Below are 14,361 nucleotides of genomic sequence, written 5' to 3' on the forward strand. Positions count from 1 at the left end.
CGCACTTGCCCGGTTTTTAGTGTTCTGTATCTCTGAAAAAAAAGGAACCCTTACAGGATCACTTTGTTGGTTGTCTAGACCCTTCAAGGGCATCAAAACCTTAATTAATCCACAGACAGACAAATGCAAAACCTACTTAGGTAGTAGGTTCTGGGACCTAGCCTTACTCAATCAATTGTTTCAATAAAAATGCATTTTAGTGATTTTGGAATGATATTTATTTTAATACTATTTCAAATAAACAATATGTAAACCTCAATATTAAAGATATTGATGAACTGTGTTAAACAAAAAATAATTAACAGTTGTTACATGAAAGCTGTTATAATATTAAGGCTAGTGTCACACTAGCGACTATTATTTATTATTAACAAACAAAAATGTTCACTTCCATTTTGTATTTTGTATGGAAGTAATTTGACAATAATGATTTCCATACAAAATCTTGAGTAGGTCTGTGCAGGAAGAACTTTTACAAGAATGCTGTTATCATTTTGCTCCAATAGTTAATAATAACAATTTCTAATAATACTATAATATTAATTTATTTATAATAATAATGTGATTCAATAACACTGAGACTGATCTTAGTTATATCCAGGCTAATAACAATAATTCTTTCCTTAGCATACAATATACTTTATCCATTCAAGCCCTGTGAACAAGGAAATACACATTTTATTAGATAATAATAATTTGTTTTTTTTTTACATTTAAATTTAATAAAACAGGAAACTATTATGAAAGCAATATTTTAATTTTTTTATTAAATAAATGTATCAACAGTATTAATATCTTTCAATCAAATAAAATCATATCAGGAAAATACCTTTCTGAATTTACTTATAGAAATCTATCACTGCCACAAAAATGGCCCTGGCATATTTGGCTTTGAAAAAAAAAAAATTCTTTTGAACATGAAAAGCTCTCTTGCACAAAAAAAAACTTAAGTGTAATGTGCTGTTGTAGTGCATGCAAAACAAGTAGTCCAATTTGAAGTTGCAATATAGCAGATTGTGCAGGTCTTAAACTGAAAATTAAATACAATACCAGGCTGATGTCTATATACATCGATGGTCTATACTCAACTGTCCATAAAAAGGAGTGTAATGTTTTCATGGTGTATGTATAGGTGAGTTTCTATATTCCACCATAACTTCTTCCAACTTGGATGTTAAGGGTACAGTTAGAATCCTTACATCATTCTACCCTATCTATGATTTTTTGACAGGGCAGTCATGTTTTTTAACTACGACTTTTATACAATGCACAGTCGTATAATGGGACTACTTGTTTTGCGCACACTTTACAAGGATGCTTACACTTTGGTGGATCTAGGCGGGTAGTTGGGCCGCACGCCGGCCTGCTTGAGTTGCAGCACGATGGAGCGCAGGCGCGCCACGTCCCTGCCACGGCGTGGCCCGAAGTCGCATAGCTCCGACACGCGAGCCCACTCGTTGCCCTCTTCTGGGCCGCTCTCGGAGCCCCGTGCTAGGGCTTTCTCGGCATTTCTGTTAAATGTGCACATTATGATATAACTACACGCATATCAAAAAAATGTGTTAGTATATTGAGATAGAAATCCATACTAATATTATAAGCCAGCAAACACCTGTAGCTTTGCTCCATTTAAATTTCAATCCAGCCTACATTATAAAGGCAACTTTTGCAAAATTTCAGCTTTCTAGGTCCAAGGGTTTGGGCTGGGCGTCTATGTGTCAGTCAGTCGTGCATCAGAACTTTTCTTTTTATATATTAAAAATGTGTGTCTGTCCATCCCTTACCTTTTCATGGCCCATATTCACAATAGATTTCGAAGTTTGGCTTCAGAGATAGCTGGCATCTCTAAGACCACAGCTAAGTTCCTAGGTCCAAGTTTCATGTCTAAGATAGACAGGCTAATTTTTATCCCCAAAAATCTAAGTTCCCACAGAATTTTTAACAACCTAAATCAAGACAAATATAGGTAGTATGGAGATGGTATCACACAATGTTGATAATATGTACATCCAAAATGTTCACACTTAAAAGAGCTTACTGAAGTGGATTAAGTTTTAGAAATGCCTATATTGACAAAATGAATATTAAATTCCCGGTTAAGGAAACATTCAAACGAAATGGGCATGACCTATTAAACAGCTACACAATGCCAAACCATGAAATATTTACAAGTTAGTAGTACCTTTGCCAAAATTGGTGTAACTTTTTATGTGTATCAATATACTCACTTAGCAGACTCCCTGCCAGCATTGAAAAGAAAACACGGAATTAGTTGGGCAATATTTACATGCACATATAATATTTTTAAGTATCTAAGACATTCTATTCATGTACACTACTACAATTTCTACAACTACAAAACTACTAGATTTATACTTCAAGGGAATATTTTTTAAGCATACAAGGTATTGGGGAAAAATATATTCTTTATATTCTGGAGTTTATATTGCAAAGCATATCTGCACTAGGTAGGTTATACATAAACTGTTACCTGTTAGCCGCCTTGGTCTTGGCAATTTGCTCCTCATGAGTTTTGTACCAATCTTCTAGCTCTTTCTTGGCCACTTTTAACATTTCCTGCTTCTTTCTTTCTTCCTCCTCATCTTAGAGAAAAAAATGGTACTTAAATAAGCAAAAACTCGGCGGCACAGTTTTATATGTAGGGTTAACATTGTTTCAAATAAATACCTGTTTTAAACATGTTTTATATTATCTACCTATTTTTCTTACATAGATTTGTAATAGAATTAATTGATACAAAATGTAAATCTATTAATTACCTTTCTCTTCCAATCTCTTCTTCTGCTCTTCTCGCCACAACTTAATCTTTTCGGGCTCCTCCCGCTCCTGCCGGAACACTGGAGTCACGGCCGGGGCGGGGGCGGGCGCTGGCGCGGAGCTCAGCTCCTCATCCATTAGGCCATTGGCTTCAAATGAAGCTGCACTTGGTACTTCTGCACAAAATACCATTTGTATTAGTGCACAACTTGAATTTTATTATTTCATTTAGACAACAGCTAGTGTCTCTTATGCTACGTTTGTGACTCTGCCACTAGTTCAGAATGAAGATTCTTCTGAAATGAGCTGGCAAGAAACTTCATGGCTTGGTTCATTAAAATCCTATATTTTTTCAGATAGATATTTTTTTAGACTAAACAAATTAGGTATGTATGTATATTACAATAAAAATTATTTTAATTTTAGCTACACAATCAAATCAAGTCTCCTGTAGGTCTTTGCAACATTGAAGTTTTTATTTTTGTCTAATATAGTAGGTAATAAGAGTATGAACTACTAAGTTAACACAAGTTAAACTTAATACTTAGGTACCATAAGCATAGAGGAGATAAGTCAGGAAGTAGGTAAATAGGAAAGTGATTTTTCTGAGAAATTATTGATTACGTTAAGCAATTTTGAATACAAAGTAATTAAATAAAGATATTAAGAATTACCAACGAAATCATCGAACCCATTAGACGACAGAGTGGCTACGGGGGGCGGAGCACTGGTTTCCAAGTCATCCTCGAGACCAGCGAGTTGGTTCTGTTCGCGGGCTAGAAAGTCCGCTGCAGGGTCCACCTCGGGCTGAACGAAACTGTCGCCGAAATCGTCCATGATGATTATTTTAGGATAAAAGTTTGCTTTGGTTTAATTTTAATCGCAGTCGAATACAGAATAGACAAATAATCACAGACCACGAATCCGGAGAATGCAAATAATGGAGAAAAAAAGTCAAGTCCGAAAAGTCATTCGAAAAATGACACCAAATGACACATCCCTAAGTTCATTGCCATATGCATGGATGTAGCCTTTTATGTAGTAAATAATAATTCTATGCCATAAGAGATAGGATAAATAAAAATAACCTCCACAATGAGTCCTTTTTGAAGTTTTCAGTCTATTGAAGGTTGATCATCATTTTATTGCTTTTTGTACTTTTTCCTCGTAGTTAATGTCAATCAGATTTAGTGTAAACGTGTCTTTATCCGTTCCATTGTTTATGGTCACAACAGTTTTTCCAAAGATAATGTTATCAGTTATCATATCTCTGAGGTTTTGTCAAACAAAAGTCAAAAGTAGGCCTTAAAGGACTGTTAAAATAAATTAATAAAAAAAAAGTCAAAAGTCAAAATCACGTCAAAATATTAAAATAACCTACATAAAAGATCACTATAAAAACAGAATTCTGAATTGTAGTTTTTTTTTTAAATAAAAATGAATATATGCATGAGAACTAAATTAGTACGGTCCAGCTTGATTAACAGATTTCACCGTTTTTCAACAACAGTGTCAGAGATCGAGCAGAATGAACAAGTACTTATCGATGATACGGAAGATCTCCAAGCTAGGGAGGCGGAGATCAAAAAGAAGAGAAACAAGTCGAGATTATCAGCAGCTCATTACAACCTGGTTAACGACAGACGTCCCTATGAAGAGCCTCATTGTTTAGCCCATTTGACTGTCAAGTATAATAGGAAAATGTACGGGAAGTATGGAATTGCCAGTGGAGTCAATCCAAGTAAGAAATCACTATTAGATGTATCTCTGCGTCATATTACTCGTTGATGAGGCCTTTCCATTAGTCACATTAGCAGGGGTTTACTTGCACTGCAGCCTTAACATGGTGGGCTTACAGATCTTTCTGCATACAACTCATATAAGAGATGTGATTTTAATTCTTATTTCTCATCAGTCACCCATCCATTGAACAGGTCTACACAGCAAAATGACCCAGCACGATCAATAGCTATGCCACTAGGAACTCCATCAGTCTAATACTAGTAACTAAAATATAAATAAAAATTCTACTTATAGGGTGAAACAGAGCCAGTAAAATAGATGATATATATATATTGAATTTTAACCAAGCAAATGCAAGGCATCAAAGGAAATCTGTGTTCTTTTGAATTGCATTTCAAACAAATTCATTTTAGTATTAATAACTTAACAGTTGTTTATTTACCTTTGTAAGTTGATTGTGAAAATCCCTAGACAACATCTAGGTACAGCAGTAGATTGATTGAGATAACAAGTTTATACCTCTACAGGTCTGTGCTGGCCAACAAAGAAAGAAATAGAAGAGAGGAAAGAATATGAAACTGTAGCATTCCCCTACACAATCCGGCAAGTGATGGATGCAGCAGCGGAGAAGAGAAAACAAGAGCAGTTAAGAATAGAACAGAGGGACTTAGAAGTAGCTACTAAGGTTGCTAAGCTGGAGCAGTGGAAGAAGGAGCTGAATGATAAGGTTGCTAAGAAGGCTGCTGAAGTGCAGGCAGCTAAGGTATGAATATATTTATTAAAGTTGATTCTTTAGGCTCAACACTCACTTACTGTGTGTTGTAGAGTAGAGACATTCTGTCTTAATAGGGCTCTGTGGCAATGGAGCTCTATTACTAAGCATCCGCTGTCTGTCTACCTGTTGGTCTGTCTATCCCTCAAGTTGGTTTGAGTTGGTACGAAAATGGTAACATTGCACTTGCTCATTTTCGAAAATAGCTATGTAAATATATATGATAACTTCACTATGTGTTACAGCAAAAGAAAGAGCGTCTGGTAGAGGAAGTAAGAAGACATTTCGGCTTCACACTCGACCCTAGAGATGAGCGATTCCAAGAAATGCTGGCCAAGAGGGAGAAAGAGCAGAAAAAGTTAGAGAAACAGGCGCGAATGGAGGCCAAAGAGAAGATGATGATCGCTAAGCTGCAGCAGAAGAGCAGCGAGATCAGTGAAAAGAGCTAAGTTATACTGTATTTTTATTGTTTATAGGCTTAATTACGATTTATGGTAGTAATAAAATTGTTAACTGTGTTCTGAGTTGGTGATTTCTGACAATCTGTACCTAAAGTCCAGATGCAAGACAGGCAGTTAAAATTATGTTTAACTTTAATCAAAGTTGGTGGCACAAGTCAGTATTCATACCAACATATTCTAAAGTTAACAGACCCTGTTTTGTTTTGCTTTAATTGACGATCAAAGTTTAACGATAACCGTAATGTGACTTTAACAGCCTGTCATGCAACAGGATTTTAAAGGGCTTCAGCGTGATTCAAGATTGTGCGGCAAGTATTCGTAACTTGGGGTTTTTACGCTTAGTTATCAATTTCTATGGCAAGAAGGCAGTGTGTAAAATGATCCAATAAATTTTAAACCTTCTCCCTGTTGGAAGTCGGTTGAAAATAAAAATTGTTATTTTTAAACGTACAAAGTTTTCAAATGAAAACATTACCTAGACTTCGTCTGTGTTGGTGTTAGCTGACGGGCGTGCTCTGCCTTTTTGGAGTGTTTTTTTTTGTTAAAACTGACTGGAAAGCGCTCTAAGGGGGTGCCGTGCGTATGTCGGCGAGCGCCGGTACAGATGGGGTCCATACTTGTATAGTTTAACTAACTTGTTACAAATAACTACAAACTTGACATTGGCTAATCTTTGTAAAGCCAGACGAGAAAGAAAAAAAAAACATTACCTAAGTAAAAAGTGGATGTTTCAAGCAGAAAATATTATGAGAATGTGACTAAGCTAAAAAGTAAAAGTAAAAGACATAACATACCTACTTTAGTTTTAAAGAAAACTCCAGAGTACTTCCCTGGGATCAGAAGATCCGAGGGAAGTACTCTGGATCTGGATCTGAGATCCAAGGAACCATACTTTAAAATGAAATTAGAAAACAAATCAATATAAAAAACCAATTTTAATCTTGACACAAAAATAACAAATAAAGACGTTACAAAAGATCTTCGATCACGAGTCTTCGTCCGAGGATGAATACATTGCGTCTCGCGGGTTGAGGTTGATACTTCTTTGAGGATACACCACACTCTCGCGGCGAGGCGACCTATATACCGTCTCGAGGCACGGGGACTGGTATACACTCTCGCGGCAAGTCGACTTTGGCGAGTACACGAGAGTGTCGGATGAATCGCTTACCACGCTACTGCAGGGACTTTCTGGTATATTCTGAAAAAATATTGCAAATTAATTTTTCAAAGTAGTGAAAATTGCTTGTAAACCCCAACACTAAAAGATGGCACATATTGGAATTGAGTGAGAGATGATGCTCCATAATTTACAGCACGAAAGGGGAGGACATTTATTAGAATGCCCCCTAAACTAACGAACAAATTTTCACAACTCCGCAAATCTGATTATGGCCGGAGGGCCGATCGCAGATGGGCTTATTGGAAACGAAAAAAAAATTGGTTGTCTGTAAAGTCGGTTTACTGACGATAGTTGAACGTGACAACAAAGGCCGATTGTGCTTCTTTGTCGCTCGTTCCGCGCTCTCGCTTGCACTTCAATCCTTACATGGAACGCCTCAGAGCGAGGTAACGCCGCATGAGTCATGTTTTTTCGTGCGTGCAGCCGGCTCTATCGAATTATAAGACGTCACGTCAAAAAAACTAGTAAAAACACCGGTCAAGTGCGATTCGAACTCGCATACGAAGGGTTCCGTACCATCGTAAAAGATATTTTAACATTTGTATGTGCAACACTGCAACTTAATGACAACAGCGCCATCTACGAGTATAATATGTGATTTAGTAAATTAATTTTTTCATGAACACTTGTTAATTTTTTTTTGTGATGTAACTACAAAATCACTGTTTTCGGATTTATTCCTTTACTTGTACTATAAGACCTACCTTCCTACCAAATTTCTTGATTCTAGGTCAACGGGAAGTAGGTACCCTATAGATTTTCTTGACAGACACGACAGACAGACGACGAAAAGATCCTTTAAGAATTCCTTTATTTTTATTTTGAGGTACGGAACCCTAAAAAGGAATATAATAAATATTCCTTTTTAGGGTTCCGTACGTTCTGCACGTTGCGAAAACTTAACTTGCTGGAATTGACTTGCTGTCAGTGTTTATACAGTAGCCTTGACTTGCCATCAGAGCTCAATTCAACAAGTTTTATTACTGGCGCATACTTCACCTGAAGCCATAATATTTTGAAGCTAATTTCAAATCGGATATACGTCACTTATTTCATACGACAATGGACCACAATTTATATCCGAATTTACAATCTTAATGATTTTATTAACTTACCCTTTTTGTATCTTTTTGTGCTGCAATCATTTCTTTTAAATTAAACTGGTCGTCACCGTGAACATTCATTGAGTCTCCCATTTGCCTCTCGATCATTCCAGGCTTCTGGAAGTAAAGTTTTCAAACGCTTAAAATGAATATGTAAATATAAAAAAACTATTTTAGTTATTCACTGAACTTTTTAAATAGGACAGAATAAATTTTGACCATATTTGAAGTAACGCTATAGCGGTAATTAAATTGAGAGAATTTCTGAAAATATGTCTAAGACTAATCCTAATCTTACTAATATTATAAATGTGAAAGTGTGGATGTTTGGATGTTTGTTACTCAATCACGCAAAAACCACTAGACGAATTTGGCAGAAATTCAGAATGGAGATAGATTATACCCTGGATTAACACATAGGCTACTTTTTATCCCGGAAAATTAAAGAGTTCTCGTGGGATTTTGAAAAACGTAAATCCACGCGGATGAAGTCGCGGGCATCAGCTAGTAAGAAATATATAATACCATTTCATCCTTCCCATGGTACTGCATATCGCCGAGTAAATGTGCAGACTTGGTCATCTTCTTCATCTTCACATTGTCTGTTAGTTTCAAATGGGTGCTCTGGGCTTTCTTAGGCACGATCTTTACTCGTAAATCACTAGTCTCTACTTGTTCTATCAGTTCTATTGACTCCTGTTCTGCTGTCTCCGGCCCTTTCGATTCTTCGAGGAGACATTGGCTATAAATTTTAAACGATTAGAAATTACTGAAACGTTTTTGATAATATCATAAAAATACTAGACTTTTAAGACTAATGATACTTTTACTATTGTTGGCAGATATTTTTGGTGTTTTTTTGGTGGAAGCATCGGATAGAGAAAGAAAGTAATTTGTTAGATATCGTTTTCATCAGTCATCAATTTTGGTCAATGCTACTGACAAAAAATGGTCATTGGATGACTTAGAAACTTTAGTCATAAGCGTCAAGCAAACATTGTAAACGGTCAACATGCTTGGCTCAACTAAAAATCTATGTGCTTGCTACCATCAAGCGGTTGAGGTCTCGGAAGCCCTTAAAATTCGAAGCAGACTATGTTACTAGGTCAATGAGAAAGTGAAATGAGAAAGAATATCAGTCAATCACAGGCCCTTGCAATTGTCACTCTGTAGCTGCTAAACTACACTGCGGAAGACCTAGACCTAATAATGATTGCTTTCGCAATATTTAGCCATTTGCAGATATGCAGCAAGAATATATAAATTCAGGCAATCACAACAATTGCAATTGTAACAGTCACAATTTCCGTGATAAAGAGATGGTAGGATGAAGAAGTTATTATGAAACGTCGTCTCACCCTTGGCACTGGTTGTTCTTAATGAATGCGTAGATGTCTTTGAAAGCCTGCTGGATGTAGGACAGCGTGTTCTGGTCGATGGGCACAGAGCTTGTGGAGCCGGAGCTGGTGGACAGGCCACCCGACCGCGAGCTGGCCTGGAACGACTGTTCTGAACCTGGAAACCATATTTCTTTTACTTCGTTTGACAGTTAGTTAGATAGGTATTTAGGTTACCCCCCCCCCCCCCCCCCCGTCCACACACGGCTCTACTCGCGCAATTAATCGCGACGTCGCCGCACTAAGTTAGTTGCCTTTGCAACGCGATGGACGTCGAAACTGTGGCAGCGTGCGCGCTATTGCATACTTACCGACAAAATAGAGAGCGATGGGCGTAAACGAGGAACATGCGAGTAACGCGGCCACACTACGTCCCTGCCTCCGTTCCTCGCGTCTTTCCCATGCCACACGGGCAGTGTGTGGACGGGGGGTTATAGGAAAGATGAACGCCGGAAGGGCATTCCACACATTTTGGATGTCCACCACATAAGGGTTTCTTAAGGTGCCCACGCACTCGAACTGCACTGCAGCGGAACTGCGCGTCGCGTCAGCGCCCCGCACGATATTCTCCAGCCGCGCCGCGCGGCAGTGACGTACGCGCGTCGCGGCTGGAGAGAATGCAGTTCAAGTGCGTGGGCACCTTTATTGTTTTGTGGTACTGCCATCCGGCGTGATGTCTTATACAGGAACGTCTTATACAGAAGAAGGGTTACAATGTGAATAATTACTGGAAGAGGGCGAATTCCGCCACAGCTGCAGCTGCTGGTGCTTGAGCGCGCGCAGCTGCTGCACGAGCTGCTCGTTGAGCTGCTCGAGCTGCCTCCGGTGTGACGTCTCGTCCTGCAGCTGCTCTTCCAGCGCTTCCGCGTATTCCCTGAGGACAACCACGTCATTTATTTGTAGGCAACAAGCTGATGACTTCGTCGTCGATTATTATTAAATAGGAAAAAGTATCGTATATCCGTCTAGGAATTTCATCTCGGTGAACGAAATACTACATCATTTGAGGCGTCTAAAAGTAGCAGAAAGACTCTTTTGCATTCATTTAGTAATTAGTATCCTTCTGCGAAACAATATATTCATATTATTATCGATTCGATATTTTCAGATCTTCAGAAGAAATAAATTAGGGTGTTCAGGCCTAATGCCTGAGACAAAAACTCTAACAAAGGTCCAACCAGGCCTCTTTGCATTTTGACGTGACAACGTCTTATAATTCGATAGAGCCGGCTGCACGCACGAAAAAACATGACTCATGCGGCGTTACCTCGCTCTGAGGCGTTCCATGTAAGGCTTGAAGTGCAAGCGAGAGCGCGGAACGAGCGACAAAGAAGCACAATCGGCCTTTGTTGTCACGTTCAACTATCGTCAGTAAACCGACTTTACAGACAACCAATTTTTTTTTTGTTTACCTAGTGTTCAGACCGAATTTAGGTCCTCTAAGTATATAACCTAAAGTAATATTGAAAGGCACTTACTTCTCCTTCTTAACTATATTGGCCTTGGTGTTGTATTTATTAGGTACAGTTCTAACATTAGGTGCGCCTCGCTCTTTGATCATTCCGTTCCTGTAATCATTAACCTTTCTCAATTCTCCGTAATTTTCTGCAATGCCTAAATTAAAATGAGATTTAGTATTAAGTCCAACTCACTTTGAAGGGACTGATTTTATCCTTCCTTCACTCGAGGAGCTACTCCCTCCGATCCACGAATACTGAAAAATATCTCGTTAGAAGTTTTTGAATTATACTAATGAATTTATGACTAACCTACATCCTATTCAAGACATTCAGTGAACAATGAACATCTTAACTCAAATTCGTTTTATTCAAGAAGACTTTTAAACGCCTTGACGACTCCAATTTTTTAACCGAATCTAGTATCTACCCTCGAAATCGATAAGAGAACGCAAAATATTCATTCGCTTGTTTGACTGCAACTGAAAATTTTAAGTTGTGTCTGAAAATTCTTATGTGAAAACATCATTGGTCTTGACTTTCACTCTCACGAGAAAACTTTCAGTTTCAGTTTCTATGGTCATTGAGCTGCCATTTCTCAGACAACTATGTACTAAAAATCTAGGCCCGAAAATGGTAAATAGGACAAATACCTGTCCGCTGAGGCCCCGCTCGTTTTCCCTAAGTGCAGACCGGATTTTAGAGAGAGACTCGTTTGATACAGAGTTATGCCTCATGTCCAGGACTACCAGAGTAGTGTTTGTCACCATCACCTGCAGCGCGGCAGATGCGCAGTCTTCCGTCAGGCCACAGTTTTGGACGTCCAGAGCTAAAGGCAAGGTTTCGTTCAAATTCAACTAAGGGGATCTTGAGGTAGAAATAAGAAGTCAACACTCTACAAATACTTGATCATCATCACCAAGGCATCGTCAGCTTATTACTAAGACGGGGTTCTCTCGGAATGAGAATAGCTATAGTCATGGTGGACTATGGCCAAACCGTTCTTATGATTAAAACACCACCTCATCTTTCAAAACATTATGGTGCACTTTCAGGCATACAGTGATGTTTTCCTTCACCGTTAAAGCAAGTGACATTTAATTGCTTAAAACCTTAAAACGCACATAACTTCAAACAGTTGGGTGCGTGTCCTCTTCTTCCTTCAAATAAAAGACAAATGATTGTACTTTCAGTTTCTTTCGTTGGAACTTCAGATAGTTTCAGCAAAGTTTAAAAATCTTCGTTTTTATTGATTTCTATTATGGTTGATGTTGCAAATAGAACAACAGCCTAATTACCCACAAAAAGCAATTTTTTGGTCACATAATTATCTACCTATTCAACTATTTCTGGCATGCAAATATACCTATGCTCGTTGTACCTTTTATCCACAAATCATCAGCCAGGACGTCCAGCAGTTTTTGAACCCCCGCGTCACCCAGCTGTGGATTCCCACACAACGTGATCCTCCTCAAGCCGGCCATCGTGTCCAAATCCGGCAGCCGGTAGCGCAGTGTGTGCACCCAGTTTTCACTGTAGCGATGGATTTTTTGATACTGTACGGAACCGATCAAATATTTTTATTGAGGTTGTTATGGTACCTAATAGATTGGTCTTGGCATGAGTAGATCCGAGAAAAGAGTCATCAAATTGTTATGAGCAAGAATTTAAATAACCCGAAAGGTAACTTGAATTTTCGTCAACTTATTATTCCCACCACAAAAAGGCAAGCGAAAAATGGGTATCTTCAAGTCAAGAGTGAATAGGCATCTTCTAGGTAAGAGCACTCTATCTTAGGCTGTATCATCGCTTGCCAGCAGATCTGATTGCTGATATAAATTTAAAAAAAAATGAGCTGCAAGCCTAGGATGATCCAACCTAGGACACATGTAACATGAATTAAGAGAATGGATTTAGTTTTAGAGCTCTATTTTACGAAATAGAAAATGTTGGGGATTTGGTATTCTATGCACAATATAAGGGCACCTTTTGAAACCAGTGGAAACCTCACCATCATATTCTCAACCTGCCGTCGGTCCAGTATTAAGGGCGGGTCTTCCCTCAGAATGGGAAGGGTTTAAGCCATAGTCCAAAGAGTTTAAACCAGTGTCACCTTAATTAAATCAGCTATGTATCCAGCTCCGAGTGGTGTCAGTTCACAGCCGCTTAGGTCCATAGTGAGGATGTTAGGCAGACATCTGACCGCTTTGCAAATCGCTAAGCATCCCGCGTCGCCGATCAAACACCGTGGCAAGTAAAGGTGTTGGAGAGAACTGTTTCTTAGCAATACCTGAAAGAAAGCGACTTAAGCGTGTGCCCAAAAGTCCATTTGGGATTTTGTTTGGCAAAGGCAATAAAACTTCATAAATTGTTACGGAGAAGCATAGAAGCTTAGCAGAAGCGACTAATTCTTGGGTGAGTAAACTTGAAAGACTTTGAATAAATTTCTTATCCATCCTAATCGGGAGCTAGATTGGGTTTGGGTTAACGATTTTTAAACAGTTATGTTTTTCATTCTAAACCTACAATCATGCCGTAATGTGATCTTTAATTATTTATTTGGTGTCAAGATAAACAGTCTGCATTTAGACGGCAAGATTGCAGTTTGCGTGTCGTTATTGCGCACGTGGACCGCGCTGTCAGTCGGCAGTTGCAATGCACTTATGTCAACTGCAATTTTACGATAGGTTTGCTGTACTGCAAACTGTAGCTGTATTACTTTCAGTCCATTGCAGGTTACAGTCCAGACCCAGAATTTTGGTACACAATTTAGGTTTTACTACAGCAGCAACAAGACAGGTCGGTAGATCATGGAGATTTTACTGTAACGCACTAATTCATCACTCTTCAAAAGTCCTTTGCCTTCTACAAGAGGTAGGTATTTATGAAGCAGTCAGTGGGACTTCGTCATGATGATTAAATAAGTAGGTTTACCTACTAATCTTTGACACATTTTTACCTCACTCAAAGGATTCAGGTAGGGTATCTTCAACGGCAACCCCTCGAGCTGCAGCGACGTGAGCAGCGTAGTGTTGGAGAGCAGCTGTGATATCGCTTCCATCAGGTTGCTGAGCATGAAGTTGGTGAGCATGACACATCGCTTGTTCACCGTTTTCGCGAGACGCTCGCAGTCTATGTGTTCTAACACTATATCGTACAAAACATTAACTTAGGTACATCTAGATTCTAGGCAGACTACGGGTTCAGTTAGCGGCATGTAAAAGAACATTTATAGACACTGAACAATAAGATTAGTTTGCAATAATCCGCCACCACAGGCAAATCTGTATGGTACCACGCGCAGTCCACCCGCCCTCCTACTACTAAACGTGCAGGAAAAGCAAGACGCACCACCACACCACATCTGAAACACACTCAACATATGTTTCACTCCAAAACCGGAGCATCCTCAGGAGATTTGAATGCAAGTGTGCGTATATAAATTCTTGAGTTGAATAGGTAGTTAG

General features: G+C 38.7%; 3 protein-coding genes across 6 annotated transcripts in view; 1 reads left to right on the forward strand and 2 right to left on the reverse strand.

Moving 5' to 3' along the window:
* Nucleotides 1-295: 295 nt before the first annotated feature.
* LOC123865909 (clathrin light chain-like) lies at nt 296-3,710 on the reverse strand. Of its 4 annotated transcripts, XM_045907133.1 has the most exons (6): nt 3,453-3,708; nt 2,781-2,954; nt 2,492-2,603; nt 2,229-2,240; nt 1,323-1,511; nt 296-655 (listed from the first exon to the last, which is right to left on the reverse strand). In XM_045907133.1, exons 1-6 carry the CDS (start codon nt 3,613-3,615, stop codon nt 649-651), a joined length of 657 nt encoding a protein of 218 aa, XP_045763089.1. In that variant the 5' UTR covers nt 3,616-3,708; the 3' UTR covers nt 296-648. The 4 variants fall into 4 exon arrangements, with proteins under 4 accessions (XP_045763089.1, XP_045763091.1, XP_045763090.1 ...); XM_045907135.1 differs by lacking the exon at nt 2,229-2,240 and having other exon boundaries at nt 3,453-3,701; XM_045907134.1 differs by lacking the exon at nt 296-655 and having other exon boundaries at nt 1,319-1,511; nt 3,453-3,710.
* A 419-nt stretch (nt 3,711-4,129) lies between these two features.
* On the forward strand, nt 4,130-5,808 carry LOC123865906 (growth arrest and DNA damage-inducible proteins-interacting protein 1-like). The gene is made up of 3 exons (XM_045907128.1): nt 4,130-4,519; nt 5,049-5,284; nt 5,539-5,808. Exons 1-3 carry the CDS (start codon nt 4,216-4,218, stop codon nt 5,740-5,742), a joined length of 744 nt encoding a protein of 247 aa, XP_045763084.1. The 5' UTR covers nt 4,130-4,215; the 3' UTR covers nt 5,743-5,808.
* Nucleotides 5,809-6,674: 866 nt separating this feature from the next.
* Nucleotides 6,675-14,361, reverse strand: part of LOC123865914 — a 42,893-nt gene continuing 35,206 nt past the window's right edge. Inside the window, exons 11-21 of the mRNA XM_045907143.1 lie at nt 13,854-14,041; nt 13,008-13,184; nt 12,276-12,450; nt 11,548-11,723; nt 11,090-11,151; nt 10,916-11,005; nt 10,166-10,311; nt 9,399-9,555; nt 8,566-8,782; nt 8,053-8,157; nt 6,675-6,955 (exon numbers count right to left, since the gene is read on the reverse strand). Coding sequence (XP_045763099.1) covers nt 6,740-6,955; nt 8,053-8,157; nt 8,566-8,782; nt 9,399-9,555; nt 10,166-10,311; nt 10,916-11,005; nt 11,090-11,151; nt 11,548-11,723; nt 12,276-12,450; nt 13,008-13,184; nt 13,854-14,041 — 1,709 coding nt within the window. The 3' untranslated portion in view covers nt 6,675-6,739. The remainder of the gene's footprint in view (nt 6,956-8,052; nt 8,158-8,565; nt 8,783-9,398; nt 9,556-10,165; nt 10,312-10,915; nt 11,006-11,089; nt 11,152-11,547; nt 11,724-12,275; nt 12,451-13,007; nt 13,185-13,853; nt 14,042-14,361) is intronic.

Source organism: Maniola jurtina, chromosome 6 (assembly GCF_905333055.1).
Source record: "Maniola jurtina chromosome 6, ilManJurt1.1, whole genome shotgun sequence".
Classification (NCBI taxonomy): domain Eukaryota; kingdom Metazoa; phylum Arthropoda; class Insecta; order Lepidoptera; family Nymphalidae; genus Maniola; species Maniola jurtina.

What these genes read in the sequence shown, in the direction of transcription:
- LOC123865909 (XM_045907133.1), bottom strand. Translation starts at nt 3,615, where the DNA reads ATGGACGATTTCGGCGACAGTTTCGTTCAGCCCGAGGTGGACCCTGCA. An exon ending in TGGGTTCGATGATTTCGTTG is followed by an intron (nt 2,955 to 3,452) that starts GTAATTCTTAAT and finishes TATTTTGTGCAG; the next exon opens with AAGTACCAAGTGCAGCTTCA. An exon ending in GAAGAGATTGGAAGAGAAAG is followed by an intron (nt 2,604 to 2,780) that starts GTAATTAATAGA and finishes TTTTTCTCTAAG; the next exon opens with ATGAGGAGGAAGAAAGAAAG.
- LOC123865906 (XM_045907128.1), top strand. Translation starts at nt 4,216, where the DNA reads ATGAATATATGCATGAGAACTAAATTAGTACGGTCCAGCTTGATTAAC. An exon ending in TGCCAGTGGAGTCAATCCAA is followed by an intron (nt 4,520 to 5,048) that starts GTAAGAAATCAC and finishes ATACCTCTACAG; the next exon opens with GTCTGTGCTGGCCAACAAAG. An exon ending in CTGAAGTGCAGGCAGCTAAG is followed by an intron (nt 5,285 to 5,538) that starts GTATGAATATAT and finishes TATGTGTTACAG; the next exon opens with CAAAAGAAAGAGCGTCTGGT.